At 37.0% G+C, this 23,817-nt stretch overlaps 1 protein-coding gene across 1 annotated transcript in view; it reads left to right on the forward strand.

Annotated features, from left to right (window-relative positions):
• Window positions 1–23,817, forward strand: part of OTOG (otogelin) — a 106,461-nt gene that overhangs the window by 54,327 nt on the left and 28,317 nt on the right. Inside the window, exons 27-36 of the mRNA XM_074841775.1 lie at window positions 182–328; window positions 861–980; window positions 1,838–1,954; window positions 3,411–3,567; window positions 4,605–4,631; window positions 7,399–7,566; window positions 9,731–10,009; window positions 18,488–18,605; window positions 19,331–19,410; window positions 19,819–23,648. Coding sequence (XP_074697876.1) covers window positions 182–328; window positions 861–980; window positions 1,838–1,954; window positions 3,411–3,567; window positions 4,605–4,631; window positions 7,399–7,566; window positions 9,731–10,009; window positions 18,488–18,605; window positions 19,331–19,410; window positions 19,819–23,648 — 5,043 coding nt within the window. The remainder of the gene's footprint in view (window positions 1–181; window positions 329–860; window positions 981–1,837; window positions 1,955–3,410; window positions 3,568–4,604; window positions 4,632–7,398; window positions 7,567–9,730; window positions 10,010–18,487; window positions 18,606–19,330; window positions 19,411–19,818; window positions 23,649–23,817) is intronic.

Genomic DNA, 23,817 nt, shown 5'->3' on the forward strand with positions numbered 1-23,817 from the left:
ACATGGTTCACAATCCAAATCTAGACTTTTGTTTAAGCATTTATCCCTATGTGGCCTTCTGTCAGTTTTTGGACTTCTGTCTGAACTGTGTCGTTCATTTTATTTAGGTGTTTCATTTTCTGTCAAGTGAACATTTTGTGAAGACATTACATTATAAGCTGCCTTGTTTTACTTTGAACAGAGCTTATCTAGTTATATGGATGAACTACAAAAAATACAGTTATGGAAAGCTGGATTTTTCACCATTGTTCATTTTCCTGATGAGCACATCACCATTCTTTGGGATCAGAGAACAACAGTTCATGTACAGATGGGTCACCAGTGGCAGGTAAGTGAAAGTCAACACTCTTATTGTCATTTCTTTGAGGTATTTATGTAAGTCTTATTAAGTAAGATGTGTTGGCATTATTCAGAGAATAGACAACATGTCAGAAATTACGTAGTAACTCGGGCGGAGTCAAGGAGAGAAGCATTCAACTAACTTGTCAATTAAAATATTCATTCTCATTTACCTTATTTTACTTCTTTAACAACAGAAACTAATATCTTTGAGGCAACATTCTCCTTCAGTGCTCATTCCTTATATGACTGGAGCAGGTGTTATTTTGCTGAAGCATAAAAAAAGCACATAGCTAGCAAACAGGTCACTTCTCTGAACAAAAGATCAGTTTATTTCTCAAAGGCTTGGGATTACTTAGTCAAAAGGGAATAATATTGATGTTGTCAAAGTATTTTCTATAGCTTCATTATCACAAAAAGCTGAACTGTTTTGGCCGAAATGTAGCTGAAAAGGATGAAATTTTGACAGATTTACATCATGTGGAAATAGCTTGTGCTCTCTCTTTCTCTTTTTTCCTTAGGGTAAATTGACTGGATTATGTGGAAATTTTGATTTGAAAACAGTAAACGAATTGAGGACTCCAGATAATTTTGAGTTAACAAACTCGCAAGAGTTTGGAAACAGCTGGACAGCTGTAGAGGTACATAGTGAAAAGAATGTGTTTTCTAGTAGATTTTCTGCTGTTACATCATATAATTCTCTAGAATGAAATCAGAAAATCATTCCTGAAAGTATCAATAGGGCAGCAATGTAAATGGCAATATCAAGCGTTCTTGCAGATACCATAATCCATTGAGGAGAAGAAAATAATCACTGTTTCTTCTACACAGCACTATGGTATAGAGGAAGATGCTTTAGAAAACTCTGAATCTACAAGTGTTTTTGAAGACATTGAACAGTAAAGTAGTAATTTTTTTTATGTAATGGAAGAATCGTGGGTTGACTTTAGCCTGTGTTGTCAGCTTACCTGATCTTTCATAGCTGGAAAATATTTAACTGTGAAACCATAGCAATGGAAACAAAAAATACTCTTTTCATATGCTGTAAAGTTAAAAATTGAACTTTGTTAATGTCATGTTTCTGGTGGTGTTCATAGATATGTTCCTTCCTAGTAGTTAGAGTAAAAAGATCTGATTTCTGACACTTCTAATGTGTGTCATCCAAGTGAACTTGGTTATTTATGTAAGCTACGCTATTCCGGTGTAAGGACTGCAGATTGGGACTGCATGGCAGCTCTGTTTAGACTTAAATGTACGTATATGTTTTTCTGCTGCTGTCAGACAAATGAAACATTTCTTCAGATTATGTACTTTTCTGCAGATTATCATCCCCTTTTTAATTCCACATCTTAGTCTGGATTTAGTTTCATAAATGATGCATTTGTTTTGTGTTTTACATCTCTTCTTTAAAAAAAAAAAAAAAATCCATGCTTTGCAAGTTCAAACACAAAGTGGTTATGAAACAAGTTTCTCACCTTGATTTTGCTTTCTGGTTAAGTGTGTTGACAGCTCTGACATTCGAAATCCGTGCAGTCTGAATCCTCTTAGAGAGCCGTTTGCCAAGAAGGAATGTGGAATACTGTTAAGTGAAGCATTTGAAGCTTGCCATCCAGTGGTAAGTTGTGGTCACGTATAGAAAGATATGAAAGTGAACATATCACTAGAAAGAAACTACTCTTCAGTGTGCATCACTTGAAATCTTCATTTTGTCATCCCTAACGTAATAATTTTGACTACTATAGCAAAAGGGAATGCGACGAAAGTCTAACCCATACCTGTTCTGATTCTAAAATGTGAATGTTTAACTAGATCTGCTATAAGGACTGTGTGCACTTAGCTGACCTAGGCAGTAAGCAATGTTGGCACCAATTTAGCATTCTACAATAAGGGTAGTCCTATTAGTCCCTTCTGTAATTAATGCAGACAAAATTATACCCAATTTGTGTTATCTTTTGTTTTATCCCAAGCATTATTTACATAAGCATAGCCACTTACTTTATTTTGCTCAAAGATATTACATAGCATGCACGTTTTTCAGGCATGTTTTAAATAAATTGTCAGTTTCTTCTAGGCAGTATCAGGTGGGAAGAACTCATTCCTAGAAAAAAAAAAAGCATATATCTCCTCACTCAGGCAACCACCTAAGGAAATAAATGAGCCATACAACATGTTTTGACAGTCAACAGTCTCAGGTTCAGTTGGAGAATGAGGGGGGAATGATTTCCAGAGCTAGGTTTTATATGGAAAATAACACATCCCAAGATGTTCAGGTAGTGAGACTGCATGCATGGCTTAAAGAGTGTAAGTGTCAGAAGGGTTCCTAGCAAGAAAGGAGATTTCGTATGAAAGATAACCAGGAATCTTGGAGGGTTGCTTTGTATATTATTTTGGAAGAAAGGGGAAAGCTGATGTTAAAGTTGTATTAATTTGACGTGGGTTTAGTCCACTGTATAATATAGGTAGCAATGGAGTTCTTAAGTGTGTGTTACTCAAGTCTAAATCCAAATAGAATATGTAAAAATTCAATAAGCAAATTAGCATTGAAAGTTCTCTTTGGAATTTTGTCACTTAAGACTTAAAAATAATGTAAGTGAAAAATCATAAATTTGCTTGTGAAATTGTCTAATAATATGAAGAGAATGAACCACTCTCATGAGAAGTTTTCCATCTACTTTGTCTTACATTTTCTGTATCTCTAACTTTCTTAACACTTCTGAGATTTATTGATTTGTGACCAGTTTAGAGAGGGTTTCTCTCATGAAATAAGCTTCTTTGCAGTTTATTACGGTTTAAGTATTACAAACCCACAGAAAACACAAGCTCACTTCAACATCTTAGTGTGCATGTTCTTAATGGGTCATTGATTTAATTGTGTTACTGAGTACTGTACAAGATTTTATGATGTGTTCTAATAAACTGTTTTTCTTGTGTTTCAGGAGACATTTAAATTAAAATCTTTAATACTTCAAAGTCTTATATATTAAACTTTGAAAGAATCATAGCTTTGTATTGAGGTGATTGTTGCCAGTGTCTATATGAATATTTTTGATAAGTGGTATTTGTATTTCCAGATTGACGTCACCTGGTTTTACTCAAACTGCTTGACAGATACATGTGGCTGTAACCAAGGAGGTGACTGTGAGTGTTTCTGTACAAGTGTATCGGCATATGCCCATCAGTGCTGCCAGCATGGAGTTGCTGTAGACTGGAGGTCTCCTAGAGTGTGTCGTAAGTTTACATGACTAGCATTGCCAGTGGCTGCCGCTGCCGGCATTCATGAGAACCAGACCTGAAAAATCAATCACATTAAGTTGCCTGGGGCCATGAATTGAATCACGAAGCCACACTGGTAGGAAGATGAGTGGGTGACTTTGACTGCTCTCTGTGTCCATTTTGATCCAGCTGGATTATTTGCTGCTTTCCATGTTTGTGGGTGGTACTCTCCTGTTTTTAATGCCTTGTCCCATGATGTGAAAGGAAAAGTCGTGGGAAGTCTATCTTAGGATATGGCATGCATCCCTCAAACTAAAGTTGCAAAGTGAACAGCTCAAGTAATTTCCATCTGCGGGAGGACTTCAGTTCTTAACAGGGTCTAGGAAACATAGCTGCCTGACTGCTGCCCCAGAGCAAGTGTGAAATATAAAGATCTTCTGCAGAAAAACAAGTAGGTTTTTAAGCAAGACTTTGTCACTACCTTTGTATCCCTATTCAACAGTGCTTAGAAGTTGTAAAAAAACCTGAAGCCTTTTTCTATGGTACCTAGTGCAAATGCCTTAACAGGAGACAGTCATTTCCCCAAAGACATGATAAAAAAGTGCAAGAGAGAAAGAATGGAAGAAAACAAGCATTTTTCTGGCTTCGCAGTTGCACAGAAAGAGTAGGCAGCTTGCTCAAAGTCACCAGGAAATTTGCCATAGAGTGGGAGGGTTACTACTAATTTTTGATAGAAATGGTACTTGTGCTTTAATGCGAGTATGGAAAAACAGCAAAGCTTAGTCTTAACCACTAGAGGTCACAAAAAGACAGCGGTGGGTATGTAAGCTTAGTATTTCCTGCTCGAAAACATTTTATTTAAATCAGTGTAGTTTAAATTATTTGTACTTTATTTAAAGCAGTAAAGTAAATATTTGGCAATAATTGTTTAATAAATGTTTGTGTATGATCAAACTTGGCCAAGCATTTGGCTTACCCTTTAATTGTAAAGGGTAAAAGAAAACCTGTTTATCTGCAGAATGCTTGTAACTGCATTTCTTTTTATTTTATAGCTTATGATTGTGAATATTTCAACAAAGGTAAGTCCTAAAGGAGCTGATAAAATGTCAATAGACTCTTTGGTTTCTTTATATAAGTCTTAGTACTTAGTATAAAAATAATTGTGTTAATGAGAACAGTTGCAAATGATACATTATTTAAATAACCAAGATTCTGTTTTACTGGTTTCTTTTGCTTTTTCAAAGGCTTTTAATTTCATGATATTTTTTCATTTCTGGTCCTCTCCCAAAAATATGTGTTTAATTTTCAGTTTATGGATCATGATTAAAGAATTAATTGATTAAGTAATTAATAGACTGTTCAACCCAGTAGTCCTGGTGGCACTACTTGCTTAAGGCATACTGCAGTTCAGAACTGAGACCCAGTGAGTCTGTTAAACCCTTCTTGATCTACTGTCAGCCTCCAGAGGGAGCTAGGTATTAAGATATTTCAGCTTTCTGTGCCCGAATATGGAATAACTCCCCCGTTTAGGTATTTCTGACCTAGCTTTAAGTTTCTGAGCAACAAGCATTGCTGCTGCATTAGATTTAATCTCAGAGAGAGGTGAAAAACTTGGACCAGGTGCTAGAGTAAACCTTGCATGTGCGCTGGGTGCTGTACTGCTGTGTTAACACTGGAATCTCTATTCAGACTATTCTAAAGTCATAAAGCGAGTGTCTGCATAGTTAGATGTGACATACATTCAAGCCCTGCAAGCCAGCCTGATGTGAGGAACGGTCAGGAGTCCTGCTATTTATTCTATAAATCTCTTTATCAAGCTCGTATCACAGCCCGTCTATGCAGATGGTTTGTGATATTTTGGTCTTCTGTTAGACTTCACATAGCAGCAGCTCAACCCCAGAAAGATCTCAGAGAGGGACTGAGTTTAAATTAGAAGAGACTTGTGCAACATGCCAGGCCCAAAGGATAAGGCCAAGAAATTTACATTTTTCTGATATACTGACTGCTGAAAATATTTTGAGTGGGGTCAAATTGCTAATGCAGTGGGTTTTTCTCTAAATCACTATTTAAGCCTTTAAATTAATTTAAATAAAGGCCAGTTGAATATAAGAGGTGATTGTATTTCCTTTTTGGTTGCTTTTGCTTTATAAATGAAATACAGTCTGATACTAGATAATCTTAGTGCAGTTGTAACGGATTCAAAGTGCAGTGCCTCTAACATCTGCAGTAGTAGCAAAGTGAAGTTAGAGGATAACAGATACTTTTAAAGTGTTTAATTAGTTTTACTTGTTACTGAATTGTCACTGACAGAAATAAGTTGAAATAGTGGAGAGTTGTGCATATGATCAGCTTGTAATAAATATGGTTAGCATATACTTCTCATCTATGAGCTTCTTACTGTTTGCTAATCCATCTCATCTGTATTCAACACAGGATGTTTCAGAGCTGCCAATGGGGGAAAAAAAAATCATCTCTAAGCTGAAGATTTTCTTTTCTACTTCAAATATAGTAGCATTCTCCAGAATTAGTTGGTTTTGGAGACAAACTGTCTTAGACCACAGAGAGGTTTAGTCTATGTAACTTTGTCATGAATCCAGAGTGAAAGAGTTGCAGTACTAGAAGCAGGAGCAGAAGGTTTTTGTTTTTAAGGGGAAATTTTCAGCTGGTAGCTGTGGTTTCTCAAGTTTTGAATGGACTTGAGATATGAGACTTAATTTTAACATTTCCAGAACGTTAGATGTTTTAAGTAATTTTTAAAATGTTTTCCAACTTCCTGCACTGAAAGTAACCAGGTATCACTGTACATGTTTAGGCATGGGCTTCTGTCCTAACTGGCCATTCATGCCTTCAGAATCTAAACCTCTGGTAGCAGTGCAGCCTCCTCAGAATTTCAAAACTTAATAAATTTTAAGATTAGGGAGAACCAGAACATGAGGGTAGGCTGCAAATTGCAGTCCAAACTTTTAACCTGTTGGAATAGATTTTAAGGGTCAATGGTATTAGCTGCAACTATCAGCTGGGAAGTTCTGGGACTCTTTTACTGTAGATGTATGCTAGCCATGTCCTGGCTTGTGGGTAAAATGGTAGTGAGGTGAATCGCTCACATGTGGTTTAAAATGCCTGGTTTTAGCAGAGAAGTTTACAAAAATAATTTCAAATAACATTTAAAAATAAACTCTAAAATACTTTTCTGCAGTGGAATTGGAACAAAGTGAGGAGGTGTGACATTGTAAGATTTGTAAAATAACTACATGCTTTTGGCTTTTTTTCTTATAGGTAAAATATGAACATTTGTTTGCTTATGATGCTGATTTCTTCCTGTCTTACTTCCCAGTGGTTACGTTTGTGTATACACTGTTCAAGTTCTTTGATAACCTGATGACAACAAACTTCTGTTCCTTGCAAAATGCCTCACACTTTGGACACTAATAAAATAGGTTTTCAAGAATAGTAAGAAATGTATAATCAGTTCAACCATACAAATAAACAATTTAGAGGGATCCCAGGGTGGTCCATAGAACACTGTTTACTTCTAAATCAAATAACTGAGGAGTGAGCTAACTTTATTAAAGTGACCATGAAACCGAAGTGAATGAGAGGGAGGAAAAGGAGAAGCTAATCTTGAAAACTGTAACTGGGTATTCTGGACAGTTTTCAGCACAAGTATTTTCTAAAAAATTTGACTTTGTTTTGGTAGTCATTATAGTTTAGCACATGGCACCTAGAGCTGTTTTCAGAGTGAAGGTGTGTTTTTCTTTGTGCTCTATCACAATATTCAGGGCTCAAGCATTGTGACATTTGACATGAAAGGTAATTCTGATTTTTTTTTTTTTTTTCCTTTAACAGCTTTGGGAAAGGGCCCCTACAAACTGGTCAGCTATTTGGATGAAGAATTTGTAATGGCGGTGAAACTGGTGGATGGTATTGTTTTCCCAGTGAGAGAAGAAGATATTGTTCCTGGACATGCAGTGAGCTTTATGCTGACTTCAGGACTTTATAAACCCAAAGCACATGGTAAAGTTCAAGTTGCTGTAACCTAGAGGCTTCCATAAGGCAGAGTAAATTCTGCCCTTGAATATAAGCCTACATTTAAGGATACACCTGGGTCAAAAAAATCTTTTCTTTACCTGTCAGTTGATTGTGTACCTTAACGTTTTCTGCCAAAATTTTCATGTGTTTGGTTTTAATTAGGTGATTGTGGCTCTATAAACAGATACTTTTAGATTAAAAACAACAGCCCCCTGCCCCAACCTTCAGAAGCACCAAACCAGTGGTGTAGCCCAGTGCTCCAGATAATGTGTTGCTTCCTCCACCTTTCATCTGGCAGGACTGGGACATGGGAAAGAATGGGAGAGAAATGGTACAAGAAAAGTACTCCCTAATTCACTCGCTTTCCACCATCGCTCATTTTCTGCCCAGTTGTACAGAGATGCCCATTGGCACTAACCTGAGCTCTGTAAGGGTGTATACTGCAAATTTGTCTCCTTCAGATCCCAACTTAAGTTTCTACTGAAGGATTGTGTTGCTTGTTCAGCAGACGAAAGAGGTCTTGCACACATTCAGACAGGTGGAGAAAGCTTACGAGAATATATTCAGCACTTTGTGACACTGATTTCTTTGTTGCCGTTGTATCTGCATACACAATTTTTATTCCCACCAAGCATTTAATGCCCACTAGAGTCTCAATACAGTTTAACTGCCCAGAGCCCCCTGATTTAGCTCCTTGGACAGCCTGAAGGTGGCTGTCTTTGTGTAATCAAAGAAGGGATATAGGTCAGTTGAAAAAATGGCAAGCATTTGATTAGTAATACTGCTGTCTGTAGAACTGACACAAGAACTCATGTAACAGAATATCCAGGGCCAGATTTCTTTTATTAGTCATAGTTTTGAGACACTTGAACATTGCATTCAATTTAGGTTTGGAAAGGGAAGGTCCGTCCTCCTGTTCTATTCCCATATAAAAATCTCTCACTCAGAATTTAACCTGGCAAATGGAATTTGTGCCTTATGGTCCCATTTGAGCAAATGGCATTTCATCATCTAGCCTTGGGGGAGTTTATAGAATCAATATGATATTTTTCATATCCATGTCTTCATTTACGTATCTGTGTTCATGGTTTTCTGGTGTCTCAGAAAAACAGATGTATTTTCATCAGTTTCAGACAAATCATGGACAGTGGGAAGTTTTGGGCATTGATGTACAGATTGGCTATATGGCAGGTATTATAAATCACACTGACTGTTGTTACTTATCAAATATCTACTTGCTGCAGACAATTAATAAAAAGATATTCATAAGTGCCACTATCTTTTTCAGATTAATAGAAGTTTTTATGCTCAGAAAACAAGTGGTTCTTCCAGCAGTGTTCTACCAGAATGTGATAGCTTGTCTGTTTAATGGAGATCATTTGTTTTCTATGCATTCTTCTTTTTCAAGAAGTGCTACCCAGACCTGGAGGGTTAGTTGATTTTACAGTAGTTTAATGGTTGTTTTCAAGAGAAGAGCAGAGCAAAATAGAATGAAGTAATTCTGTAAGTGACAGATGCCTATAACAGGCTCAAGATCTGCCACTCTGCAATTGGTTGTACAGAGGCTTGCTTGAAATCAGCAGTACTGTTTTCAGGGTAAGGTATTATGTGGGTACGTTTACCAGAAAACAGACTTTGCTGTTAACATTCTTAGGGGAAGGGCTAGAGGGCTGACTGCTTGGAAATTAAGACATAAAGCTGTAAGCTGAATGCAGAATACATTTTTGTAATTTATTTTTAATGAAAGGTTGAGCTCTTAAGCTATAAATTCCTGATGGCAAACATTACTTGTAAAGCTAGTTACATGAAGTTTAAATTTTTATTTAATAAATGGCTTAGTGAAGGCTGTAACTGAAGTTCTGCTTGACTGTGGGGCTATATTCCTTTATCCTGGTGTGGGTAAATGTCTTAATCTGCTTGTATTCCTGTTGAAATCTGTAGGGTGTTTAGAAAACTAAATATCCATCAGAATCTAGCACTCTGAAATGGGTATATAGTATATTTTCTTACCAGATGCTGGCTATTTTCACTGACTGGGCCAAAGTCACTTTTCATTGCTCGTGCTACAAATACCAGTAGTGGGACATCAGAATGAGTTTAGTTTATTACAAATATATGTGCAAGTAAAGGAGTTCTATGTGTTTTTCAGATTCCAACTTGATTTCATTTGAAACAGCTGAGAGACCAAACTATTTTCTTCACTTGGCCTCCAATAATACTCTTGTTCTTTCTAAATGGGAAAAAAGAGAAGCATTTCACAACAGATCTACATTTGTCATTCATAAGAATACATGGCTTTCAGGATACAGTTCCTTTGAGTCATTTGCAGAACCAGGATACTTCATCCACATTTCAGCCTCTTCAGTTGAGCTTTTGAAGTACCATCATTCAGAGGAGTTCAGACTGTCGACCCTTTTTAAACTTGTAGGTAAGTAATTAAAGTTGTATTTTATGAACAGCAGTTTGCTCCCTGTGAAAATACATGAAAATACCATTGCTAAATGGTACTGATATTTTCTGAGGTGATGAGATTGCCTACTTCTCCCCTACATCACTGGGAGCTGTGGGTAATCTGTGGCACACAGGCTCAAAATCTTCTTCCCTGAGGTTTGTAGTGAGTATGAGTCAAAAGCCATTAAATAGCCTAACACAGAACTTTGGTCTATTTGCTGATGGGTTTTTGGAAATACATAACCTAGTGTACAGTTTCTGGTCAATATTTGCTTTGTAGACAGTGAGGAAGTTCTTAAGGACTAGAAAATTCATGCTGATGAACAGTGGATTCATGAAGGGAATAGCTTTTAGAGATGCATTCAGTTCTTTTCTAAGGTCTGTGGATGATATTTTCCCCTCCTTTCCCTTTGCCACAAAGAGAGAGTCTTCCATTAAGTGCATTCTTGTTGCAAGCTTTGTGGTCTCTTCAGAGCTCATGCCATCCAGTGCTAAGGACATTGCCTGTAGATTACACTCCTCAAACCCCATGTTTTCCCTGAAAAACACCTTAACCTTTATCTGTATACCCACTGACAGAGGCTGTGCCTTTTGGGATGTTATCCCCTAGTGTTTCAGGCATCATCATCTAGGTGGAGATGTATGCCTCTTCTTGGGGATCTACATGTCTGTTTCTCTAATATTTCTTGGACAGCTACAGCTTTTGCATACACAACAGAGAGTGCTGTAAGAGTGTTTCTACCTACTTGAGAGATTCCCATTCCTGTAATAGTCGTCCCGTTCCACTGAGACATAAGGATCAGAAATGTAGGAGATATTCTTAGTACTCTGTAGGAGCTGGATCAGAAAGTTGCTCCTACAAGAACTGATGACAAAAAACACGCATTAAAAAAAATTACTAATCAATCAAGTTCTTACTTTTTTAGATTGGTAAGGAAAAGAAGTAGTAACTGTTTTGACATGTTCTTAAACACTTGGGAACCATGTGCTGAAATTAAGATGGCCTTACAGGTTAAGAACAATATATATGAAAGTTATGTTGGCCTATAAATTTAAAAAACCCAGATTATTCATGAAACTGCCATTTGCTTTAGTGTCTGCTTGCCTTGATACATCAGATACAGCAAATGCATTCATATGACTTTATGAACTTCAGTGACAACTGTTACTTGCTGAAACCACTGGCCTTTGTGTGGTATATAAAATTCCAAAGTCACTACAAGTGTTTATTTTAATGTTCTAAAGCTTTTTATTGTGCTGTAATTTTAAATGCAGTAGTAATTAATTTACTGGGGTAGCAATTCTTGGCAATACCATTTTTAAAACCCAGTTTTTCATTCTCTGAAACTGAAACTTGTTTTACAAGCAGAGAAGGAAAATTAAATATTGTAACAAATGAAGCATGGCCTGGCCATGTTTTATGGTGACCATTTTGAATCTCAGCACAGACAAATCTGAAGCAGGCACTGACTTCTATGACAGAAGAGGCCAACTGTATGCCTCGTGGAGCTTCTTGTTATCAAAACATTGAATTAAAGTGTTAATGGTGGCATTGTGAATCTGCTGATGTTTTGCGGTGCATTATGCTGACAGCCTAATGCAGCTGTTGACTGGCACACTCCAACTTCAGAAAAAATGACAGATTTTGTCATTGCCAAATGCCTGTTGCTTCTTGACAAATGGTTGTAATCATAGAGCTGTTGAGGGTTTTGAACAGCAGAATTACAGAGCTAATGCTATTACCAGGATGTTCTTACAGCATTTCAAGCAAGGAACTTTTTTTGGACATAACAAAAATATCTCCTTAGTCTTTTATCTTTGAGGGAGGAATGAAGAAGTTTAAAACATGTTCCAATTCTCAGTGGTCGTCCATTAACACAGAGTGGTATGTCTTTTCAAGTGTGAAGTCTTTTTACCCTCCAGTCATTATACCAAAAAATCCTATCTATGCCAATGGAAAACTAAAACAATTTACCTCAGCAAGTGGGATCAGATCAAATGATCAAGAGGCATTTCATTAATCACCACATCCGAGGGCTTGGGTTTCAGAGTTTTATAAGCAAGAAACATAGAGCTCGAATCTTTCTCCAGTGTACTTTCACAAGGGCCAGCCTGCTGATGTAGGGTAATTACATGGTCTAAAAATACAGCAGCATTTGTTTAAGTTAATGGAAAAGTTACACCAGCTCCAGAGTGCACAGGCAAAAGCGTATTGAGTTTCTTGCTGACTATTGTAAATGCTTTGCATATTAGATCAGAAACTCTTGAACCGGGAACAGATATTCCTGCGGAATCAGAGGATAAATATCGGGAGCAGAATAATAGGCCCAGTAAATCCTCTTGGCCAGAAAGTTCCTCATGAGACTTCTTCATGCTCTGTGACGCACATTCAAAAGGAAGAATTTTAAACGACCTGATCACCACAGCAATAGATACATGTTTGTTTAAAGTCAGCTGACGAGTCACTTTTTCCAGTTTCACAGCAATAAATATTGTCACATTGAAATACTTTGACTATAAATTGCGCAGATGTGATGGGCTAACGCTGCAAAGTATTTTCCATGAGAAGTCACTTCAGCTTTTAAGTTGGGTTATCTTCATCACGCTGAGATTTGTCTGCTGTCCTGTCCCCACAAACGTTTGAGACTTTGAGTTGATAACTGAATTTGAGTATCTAGAGTATACTTACTCACAAGAAAATACATTTTGCATTTTTATACAGGAATTTTTACCAGCAATGGATTGGTATGTGTTCAGTCAAAAGAAAGAATACACTTAGTCTTACCAGATGGACAAGCACAGAGGTGTCATGTAAGAGCGATCAATTCACATTTGAAATTGTTGGGAAATTAGTGGATGTAGGGAATTCATGACCTTTTTATGGATATAGCTGCAGTTTTCTTACCCTTTTTTAAAATAACATGCTCAAGCTGGTTACCTTTTACACTTCATAGAATTATCATAATACGCTTTACTTTTTTAAGATCACTGCGACTTAGTTTTATATATATTATAAAAATGTGACTTGCCCAATATAAGTTCTGCAGCAAAGTTCTTAATGTTAATTATGTGCTTTAACAGCTAACTTGCTGTAAATATAAGGCCTGTTTCAGAGAGAATTTTCAGCCAAAGTTAAAATCTCAAGATGTAATAAGTATATGCACACTGCATAGAGGTGTCTATTGATGTCTAAGTTTGATAGAAGGCATTTTTGGTTGCTTTTAATGTTTGTATCTTAATTAACAAACACATTCAGGAACATAGTACAGAACTGAAAATTGAATTAATTTTATTTCTTTTACAAAAGCGTCTTGCGTGTTAAGTGATATCATTGACGATTTTAACTTCAACTTTCTCTTACCTATTTCCATCAGTAGAATTAATTTTCTAGAATGTTGTGTTTCACTTATAATGAGTTGCTCTTAAGTTTAATTTGAGCTCATATGCTTTGTCAGTCCAAAAGATCATGACATGGAGCCTGGGACTGGATAATGCTGAGCAACCACTGTTGTACCTGTGAATCCTGGGTATGTCACTGAACACATCTGCTCTGTAGGTCTTGGAATCAGACTGAGGTTACTGTAGAATTATAACATCTTTCCTATTTATACCACAAACACAAACATTTGAACTCCCATTTTTGCCTGAATAAATGGGAAGAGATCAAATAGTTACGTTAACAAGATTATATTCCTCTAGGATGGTAATAGTAAACTAAACCAAAACTATCTGAGAGGTAGATAATTATACTTGTTTTCAGTGATGTTTTGGCTGGGCACAAAGTTCAATTTTTCCAGTGATACTTGGTTACATTTCTCCTTGCAGAAATTTAAGAGTCATGGGCAGAGTTTGTTAGTAGTTTGTGTGTGTTAAGTGGGTAGATAGGATTTCATGTTTCTAAACTTGTAACTGAGGAGATAGGCAATCTACGTTACTAAGCAGAGTTTTGCTGCAATTATAAATAGAACTAATTCTAAAGCAAATTTTGTTCCTACTAGATTTTTTTGAAATCTTTGGGAAAAGTAGCAAAACAGAAAAAAGTGTCAGGTGAGAATGAAAATCCAAATACCTAACATTTTTTCCTTATTTTTAAAACCTTTATTTTAAATACAACCTTTTATTAACATTAGAACACTTCAAATTTTAGTTTTTGAAGTAGCCATTTTTTGAGCATAGCATGAAATTATTAATAATATGCAGATTGTGACAATGGCAAATTTTGTTCCTGTGAGGTAAAAGTTGGCATAGGAAAAAAACAAAAGGATGGACTTGTCAACACACAAAAAAGTGACCAAGGTACTAAGAAAAGTTGTTGTATCTCAACAGAACACCACAGTTTGTCAGTGATAAAAAAAATGAAATTAAATGTAGCAACTGTCCTCATTACTACAGAAATATTTTTGAAAGCCAGAAGGAATGAAAATCGTAAGTTACAGGGAACAAAATGCTTCTCTGATGTCCAAGCAAGTGAGAATACAGTGGAGTCAGGGAATATCTTTTAATATATTGTCTTTGGAAACATGTATACCTGCATTCATACAAAAGCTTTCTGCAGTACTGTAACATGTCAATATGCTCAGCCTCTGTTAGGTAAAAGAACTGTGGGCTCAGTTGGCGTGTCAGCTGGAGTGACTGTCATCCAGGGCATAATTTACCATTTTGTGAAGGATTTGCTGTGTCACCAAACAGAAGACAAATGCTGGTAGACTTCACCAGGAGACACACAGTTATTTTCAAATGCCATGACAAATCTTTTTGAGGAACATATGCCTGAAATAAGCAGCTTGACTCATTGTCTGTAAACTGTGTATCATTCTTTTGTTGTGAGTGAACTATACTGTTGCGCAGAGTACAGTAAGCTCGTATTACTGGTTGCTGGAGGGGGAATTTAAGTATTAAAAAAATGGGAAGCATGTGGTGGAGGTGGCTGATTAGCATCCTGGCTAGCAGAAAGCATTTGTGTGATGACACTGGTGAAATTCAGTTTCTGAACTGTGGTAGTTTCTGTCACAGGAATAGCAGTATTGTAGTAACAATAAACCTGAGGTTGGTCTGATGTGCAAGTCAATGTCTAAAATCAATACAGAGAGTAAAAGGAATATTTTGTTCAGTTTAGGGAGAGGGATGCTTGAATGCCTTTAAAGCTTTTCCTTATACCCTAATGATTGTGGGTATTGTGGTCATAGTTAATATGATGTATGTGCTAAGAAGAGGCAAAATAATGTATTTTAGCTAGGTATAGAGATACTTTATTGCCCTCTTGGCTTAGTCTTGAATTCATGTTTGTTCAGAACACAGCTCTGTGCCTCTGTTTCTCCTCCCCTTCATTTTCTGTCTAATCTCTATTTAGTCTAAACTTTGTAAGCAGGAACTGCATCTTGTTGTGCTTTTTTTGGGGTGTTTTGGTTTGTTTTTTTACACTGGCTTGCACAGTCAATGAGCTCAGTCCTTAGGCTGCTCAGGCATTCCAGAAGTGATACTGCCAATTGTGAAAAGTTTAAATATGATGAATGACTGAATGGACATTTTCCTAATGCTGGAAAGGCATTTTCTCATAATTCAAAAAAAAGCACAGATTTCATTATATCTGATGGGTTTACTGAGACATACTGAAAACTTTTGAGATACTGGAAACCAATTCATGCAATGTATTCAACTCTTGCTGTGGTGATTTGTTCTGTTCTTTTATGTAATTTACACACTAAAAAACCTAATACAGCTTGGCCTGGCGTACTCAATTCTCTAAAATCCCTTGACTGGAAAATTAAATGTCTATTGGTTCTACAGATTTTCTTTGAAATCATATTTTATGACCAGGTTCATGGATTCATCTGTTGTCCATACTTCTTTCTGCAGAAGTAGAGACAAAATTTGCAGACAAGCATGACTTTGTTTGCTCTTGACTGAAAGCAGTGTTTATGAACCACTCAACAAATGCTACGCCTTCATGTAGACATTCACTCTATTTCCTACCAATGCATGCAACACCAGCAAACTGTGAAAGCTTGAGGGAAATGTGGCAGTCATTTCATAAAAGTCTTAAGTTTGGAGAATGGGAGATGGTATCTTAATCCCAGCACTTGGAAGTCTTAATTCATGATCACTCTTCTGCTAAACTGAGAAACTAATGTTCTTCATCAGACTACAGTATGTGTTCTGCAAAGCTTGTGCCTTTATTGAGGTTGAAACTTGTCATTAATGGAGAAGTTGGTGGCAAGCGTTAAAAGTTATGGATCTGTCTCTACTTCATCTAGGTAGTCTGATGAATGAGATTTCCTAGATTCCACTTGTATATACTGTTATTGCTGGTTATTACTACTGTTAGTGATTGCCTGTGCCAACAGGCCTCTGATATGTTCTGTCTTTTTGTCATGTATTTTCTTCTTTTGTCCTTAAACCTTACCACCCTGACCTGTCAGTGTGCATACAAAACCCTATACATCAGTCAGCAAAATGTATGGAAATAATTCCCTTTCTCCATTAGATTTAAGCAACTTAAGTTTGTTTCACTAGAAGGGGTCACAGAAGAATTCAGCGACATTTAATTAGCTTTTTAGTGGAATGTAATTTTATAAATGCATTCGTTACTGTCATAAGAATCATGTTTTCAAAAACAGTGACATGTCCTTGGATGGAGTGGCGTGTAAAAACATTAACACTAGATGGCAACGTACGCACTCTTTTGTTGTGGGTTTCATTTATACCTTTGATTTAAGAGAATTATTTGTATTAAAAAGAAGACATTAATGGTTAATAGTGGCGGAGAGATAATTGCCCGTAAGTGCCAATGTCCCTAAATTGCAGGAAGAACAATTTCTTAGGATCCTCATGGAAAAATTGAATGTCTCACAGAAGATGTAAAAGAGCCACTCTCTTTGTATCTCAGTCAAGCAAAGATCAGCAAAACTATAAAGCAAAAAGACTTCAAAAGACCAAAAATGGAAACTTCTAAGTAGTAAGCATTTTCTTTCTGGTCATTAGTATAAACATTGTTTAAGAACAGCTGCTCTTCATAGGCTCTGAACAACATAGCTCTAAGATCAGGTTTACAAATCTAGAGGGGACCCATATGTCATGATGGTGATCTTCTGCAGGCGTAAAGGTATGGGAACACTGCTCTGTCCTCACTGCTCCAGGAAGGAGCTGGGGTGGGCTGTTGTAGTTCAGGTACTGAAATCCAGATGTATTGCCTAAGCCATGCAGGTGTTGAAGGAGCCACTGGGCTAATGCAGCATTGTACAGGAAACAGTTCTGTGTGTATATGGGGCAGGACTATAGGGAAAAAGAAAGCGTGATGCTGCATTTGAACATAAAAGTGCATGTCACCCACATGATGATTGTCACAAATTCGTTTCTCAGATTTTACAGTCTATTTCTTCTTAGCTTTAATATTGTAAAGTTCCTGCATAATTTAATCAGCACTAGAAGTATAGCTGCTCCTTATTTCTGTTTATCCTCACTTTGAAGTTTAACTCTTTCTCTATCTAAATATGTATTTTGGGATTGAATTATGTGAATTTGTAGTCTTTCAATAAACAATGTCTGCGTAGATACTCTGAAGGTGGTTTGGGGTTTTTTTTCTAGTTTGGCGGTGGGTTTTTTTTTTAATTTGCCCTAGGTTTTCATTATTGGTACTGTTTTGTCTGGTGAAGTATGTTTTCAGTTACGTTTTGCAAGACTACATGTCTCATCTGTGTTACTTTGTTCGTTGTAGGAGAAGTTAGAATTTCAGATTCAGAATGTTTTGCGGTTTGAATTAATTTCTCTTTGAGTGGCTATCTTATACTGCGTTGAGGAGACTGTTAAGATGTATTGCTTTAAAGAGCCTGAACTGACATACTTTCTGCTTCCTTTATTTGAAATGGTGTTTGTTTTGGCTTTTAAAATACAATTGTATCATATAAATTATGTGCACCTTTGTGCTATACCAGCAAATTTTACATATAAGCAAACAACTGTTATGATACATTATGTTATAAAGAGTATCAGTGTATCCAACTGGTGCTTTTTATTTTGATTCTAATAGCAATAATTGTACTCAATCAACATAATCTTAATTTTTGCATTTTGTTTGAATAACCAAACATATAGTTTCATTGTTGATACAGTTGTTAAAACTTAAAAACAATAGCTCTAACTTGCCTGGCTTCATTTTCAAGTGATTGTAATATGCAGTAAATGTGGGTAATTCAGTGTTGTGTTTTACACTGCAAAGAGTAAAACAGGCTGCAGAGCCCACACTCTTTAATATACTCTGCATAAGCATAAACTGTTTGTCTATGCTTTAAAGACCTTAGCAGTTCATAAAATATTACCAAATTTATTTGTAGAGAATACAGGTAGAAACAGTAAGAGATTTAGAGCTGCAGTGAACTGAAAGCATGCCTCTTAGTGATATGTATCTGTGTGTGTTTCTAGAAATATATGAGAATAACAGGTCTTGATTGTTTTTCAGATGTCAGATTTAAATTTCTATCCCGTTCTGCATGTGAGTGGCATTATGATGCCTGTACAAGCCCTTGTTTCAAGACATGCAGGGACCCTTTGGGAAAAACCTGTCAGGCAGTACCGAAGTAAGTATCTGGTTGGGTGTTTGGGGTTTTTTTTTTTTTTGAAAATTATGTACCTTGGGTGGTATGGTTATGCAGCATAGTAAGAATATGAGGGACCAGATGTAGTCTCGGTACAGCAGGATGGTGTTCTTGTATAAGGAGGCAAGTGAAGGAGAAAAGAAATGGAATACAACCTGCTGTGGCAGCTACATAAAAGTGACATTTCAGTTGTTAGGTAAGTATTGTGAGATTCTGAATAGAATATTTTTAACTTTTAAGCTGGGGGGATATTATAGAGTATTAATAAAGAGAGGTGGTTACAAGTTTTTTTCAAAGAGTTGTGTCCCTACTTTTTCATTATGACGTTGCAAAAGCCATATCTGTCCTTCTTGCCTTTTCCTTCCAATTGGAATTTGTGCTAAGTACCTGGTAAAACTGGCATTTGGATTTTGGTGTGCAAAGAATATTTGGCATTTCTTAAGCAATTGCATTCACTATTGAACCTGCAATGACTCATTTCAAAGGGTATTGCAAAGTTAATGCTTTAGCTTCGATCTGAGTAGGAATGGAAGCCATGGCAATGGCATTTAGAAGGGGTACGCTGAGGTGATGAGATTTAGATAGAACAAGTCTATCTAAATCTTTGTCTACTTAAAAATACTTTCTAAATAAATTGTGTTTTCCAAAAATTAAATGCTCAATCCAGATGCTGTTCAACTAGTTAATACTTACTGTTTTTCTTTTAGAGTGGAAGGATGCATCCCTGCCTGTCCTCTCAATATGTTGCTGGATGAAATCACTCAAAGATGCGTGTATTTTGAAGACTGTATGTTTGCAAAATTATATATACTATGTATGATATGTAGCTTATTAATTTCTTGGATCTTCAGTCAAATTTTCAAATGTTGATGCTTAAATTTGTGTAACTATGACCTTAGTTACATGAATCTTGAGCTCACGGAACATACGTTTTTGTTAAAGTAATTTCACTCCTCAGAAATCTGAGACAAATTTTAAACTAAGATGTTCTTTCTTCATAAAACATTCCAGTAGCATTAGATGTGTAGCAAATGATTTAATGAATTTATCTTTTAATTTGGCTATGAATTTTAGAAGTTTAAAGGCAATTGAAAAGTCTTATGTAAGTTAACATAAGTTCCTTCTAGCTCTGCTACCTTCATGACTATAATTATTCATAAATTTCAGACTACTATTTACTTGTGTCTGATTTCAGGCATTGAACCTGCAGATGATAGTCCACCTTTGCCACCCAGCAGTCGAACACCAGCAGTTTCACACATGACATCAAGTACAAGTTTGGCAGGGATCAGTGAAGCAGCAACTTCATTTCCTGTACCTGAAGCAAAGGACATGGAAACAACACTTGCTTCAAAATTGCAACTCACTGCAACTACAGGGAAAACTGAATTTTCAGCTGGTACATCTAATACAACACTTCTAACCATAACTTTATCATCAAATATTTCTTCACAGTCAACAGAGATGACATCTATGAGAAGCACTACAGCCATGACTGAGACAACACAATTTAATGTAAGCTTGTCTTCTCCTGTTGACACTTCTCCATTGTTTCCATCTACTGTCAGTTCAGAAACTTTTACAAAGATACAACCAATCAGTAGTGTTTCCACTAAACTATTGAGGGCTACAGAACCTCAGACAGTAACTGCTACACATGCAGTGACTACAAGCACAGAATCAGAAAGCAAACCAATTTCTACTTTTATATTTACTGGAACACCGCTTATGCTTAGAACAACAGAATTTCCAGTCAAAACTAAAATAATGGAAATACCAGAAACAGCCACAAGAACACTTCCCACAAAAGAAGCACAAGTAAAACCAGAAAGACTTACAGCACTTACACCCAGTTCATTTGAGTCAATAACAGAAAAAACTACTCTCTATCTGCCCCAGTTTTCCTCATCACCACCTCTGGGCATGCCTTCATATACACCACCAGTAAATATAACAGGAACTTCAGAAGGGACAAGAATAAGTGTAGGACAGTCTTTTACCACAGTAGCTAATGTTACATTAACGTCATTTTCTCCTGTGAGAACTACTTTGTTAAAGCCAATGTCTTCAGCGACAACAAAAGCAGCAATTGTTATAACCGAACAGAGCGTGAAGACTACATTTTCACCAACATCCACACCACCCATTTCATTAGGAAAGGCAATTACAGAACCTTCTACTGAAATGGTTCAACACCTGACTGGTACTTCAGAGGTGCCCTTCACTACAACTCCAGGTCCAAAGACAACAACTCTGCAAACTCAAAAGAGATCATCAGAAACAACTTTGTTATCATTTACAACTCAAAAAAAGGAAACTCCCAAAACAACATCACGTGTGGAGCATATGTCAGGTTCTTATTTCCCTCCATATTCACTGCATCCTAGTTCTACAACTGAAAAATCTATCAGTCTTTCTACAAAAAGACCTCCAGTGTCTGGTCCTACTCCTGCTTCTCCAGCTTCAGGTGAATTAAAAAAAACATATAAAACTGTTTCCACTACAGGATATCCTTCATACATAGTCCTAAACACAACAGAGTTCCTGACTACATTATACACTAAATATCCTCTTGTGGCTGAGACTATCGGAGTGACACCTTTGTCTGTTGAGGTAACATCCAAAATAACATCCCCTTTTGAATTAGCAGCAAAGTCCACTTTATTTTCTGGAAAAACATCTACCAAGTACAAGTCAACTCTGGTTTCAAGTACAGAGAAGACAAGCACTTCAGGATATTCAGGTAGTGTTACCACATCAGCAGTGAAAACCTCTATCTCATCAAAAGAAACCACCACAGTTCCTTTTGTAGCTACAGAAGGAGAGTCAGCTCAAAGAACATCCATCACTGGATCTCCACTTTCTCTCCTTAGTGCAACTGAAACCACGCTGTTGACAACCAAGCCTGATAAATCACAAGTGGAAAGAATTACTAGCATCTCTACTAGAAAGCCATCTGCTTTCCCTTCTTCACCATCAAGTTCTCTAATCTCTTTAAACATTTCTCTTCCTTCACTACCGTCATTTGGAAAAGAAGCATCACTGACAGCTCTCAGTCCTGTGCATACATCCCATGAAATGATCTCTTTATATCCAGGAACAACTATAGCAAAATCTATGTTACCAACAGAAAAGACCTCTCCAGTCCTGACTTTCTCTACTTTACCGACTATAACAGAACAGTCAAGTCCAATAACAACAGTATTACACGACAGATCACCAGGCAAAGCCATTTTAAATATCACTTATGCCACATTCTCCCCACCCTCTGAATTTAGCAGTCAGCTCATAACAAGCAAAAAAGTAATGACAGCCAAAGAAAAATCAACTCTGTCCCCTTCTGTTGTACTTCCAGTAACAAGGTCGTCTTACACTTTCTCCACCTCTACCCATATAGCAGATAAATTGGTTTCTTCACCTCCTTTAACAGAAATGATACCAGAAGTAACAACCACACCAAAATACCCAGCATTGAAATCTACAGTCCAAAGTATAACAGATACAGTAAAACTTGCAGCAATTACAGCTCAGCCATCCTTTCTTCCATCTTCAGTAGGCCCCTTTTCTTGGCAGACATCTTCAGGAGATAAACTTTCAGTACAGACCACAAAGACCATGGCTATACCACATTTTTCTACTCAGACGGCTATGGAATTTGGTCGTCAGACTTCTGGGCCTTTGTTGACAAGCCAAAGCAGTACCCCAATTTACCAGTATCCTCTAGAAAGTCTAACAAAATCCACTGGTCAGCCACAAGGTGTCTTTAGCACAACTGAAGCTACAGTAGAATTTACTTCCTCCTATCCCTTAATCACTTCACTCCCTGAAGGCATTCATTCAAGTATATCTCCTACCTCAGTAGGTCCTACGCAAGTTATTTTGCCAACTGAAAAAGAGTTGCGTTTAACTGATGCAGTCACGCAGCCATATGTATCAAGAACTTCCTCTGTTTTGCAGTCTACAGTCCCAACTAGAACAACAGCTGACTTGATTTTTGGCACCAGAATTCTCTCTTCCTCACCAGAAGTGCTCGCAGGTTCTTCTTCTTTAGCAACAGTTAAAAAAGAAGCATTTCCTTCATTTTCCACACAAAAGGCAGGTACTGGTCTAAAATTCACATGGCAGGCCTCATTTACTGAATCATTTGATTCAAGTCAAACACTTGAAACAGCTACAGCCTCACCAGAATCTAAGTCAACCTCTTCATTGGTTTTGTTACCAGAAACAACAGAAGTTCCCATTATGATAGGGAGTGGGCCATCCACATCAATGGGCAAAAGTGATACGAAGAAAACGGCAACGTTGCCTAAGCTTGTCACACTTTCAACCACCGCCTACAGTTCCACATTTCTATCAAGTACAGTGTTGTCAGCTATGGCCCGTTCATCAGCTGCAGCTTCAGCGTCTTCAGTGATAAGCAGTACTGGGCAAAATGTTAGTATTGTATCAGCAGCTTCAGACAGAGCAGAAGCAGTAACAGAATCCATCACAAGCTCTGTGAAACCCACCTATTTTTCTGTTACATCAGAAGCAAAAGGAGCCATGTCCTTTGATACAGTAAAATCTGAAGAACCAGAATTAACAACAGAAGTCCAAGCTGTCCATACTGAAGGTGCTACTGTTACCCCACAAACACCTCAGACATTTTACTCTCCATATTTCACAAACACAACTGCAGTTCCTTCTAATGTAAGTCTATCAGTACTGTCCACTATACATTCATCCTCTGAACCAAAACCTTTTTCTTCTATAGCTGTGTCATTGGTCAGTACTACTCAAACTTCAAAACCTGAAATATCATCTGAGGTGCAAATGCCTTCTGGGAGTTCACTGCTAATGACATCTGACCATCCAAATGACACAACAGCTTCATCAGTTTCCTTACTTGCCCATTTATCTACCAAACCACTTTATGGCTTGACTACAACATTTTCTGACAGACTGGCAACACCTGAAGGCATGTCAGGAGTCACAGCATCAGCTTTTATGCTGCCTAGAGAAACAGCAACTCTTCAAACTTGTACAGTGAGTAACTATAAATATTTATCTGTTTGGTTTTGAATATGTCTGGTTACTTCTACACACTCATAAAAAAAATTGTGAACCATCTTTTGATCTTTAAGATTTAAAATATCTGTATCAAACAGGGAGTCCTATTATCTTCTCAGTTATAGCCAACTTTGGATGATTTCAT

The sequence above is a fragment of the Strix aluco genome, chromosome 16 (genome assembly GCF_031877795.1).
Source record: "Strix aluco isolate bStrAlu1 chromosome 16, bStrAlu1.hap1, whole genome shotgun sequence".
Classification (NCBI taxonomy): Eukaryota; Metazoa; Chordata; class Aves; order Strigiformes; family Strigidae; genus Strix; species Strix aluco.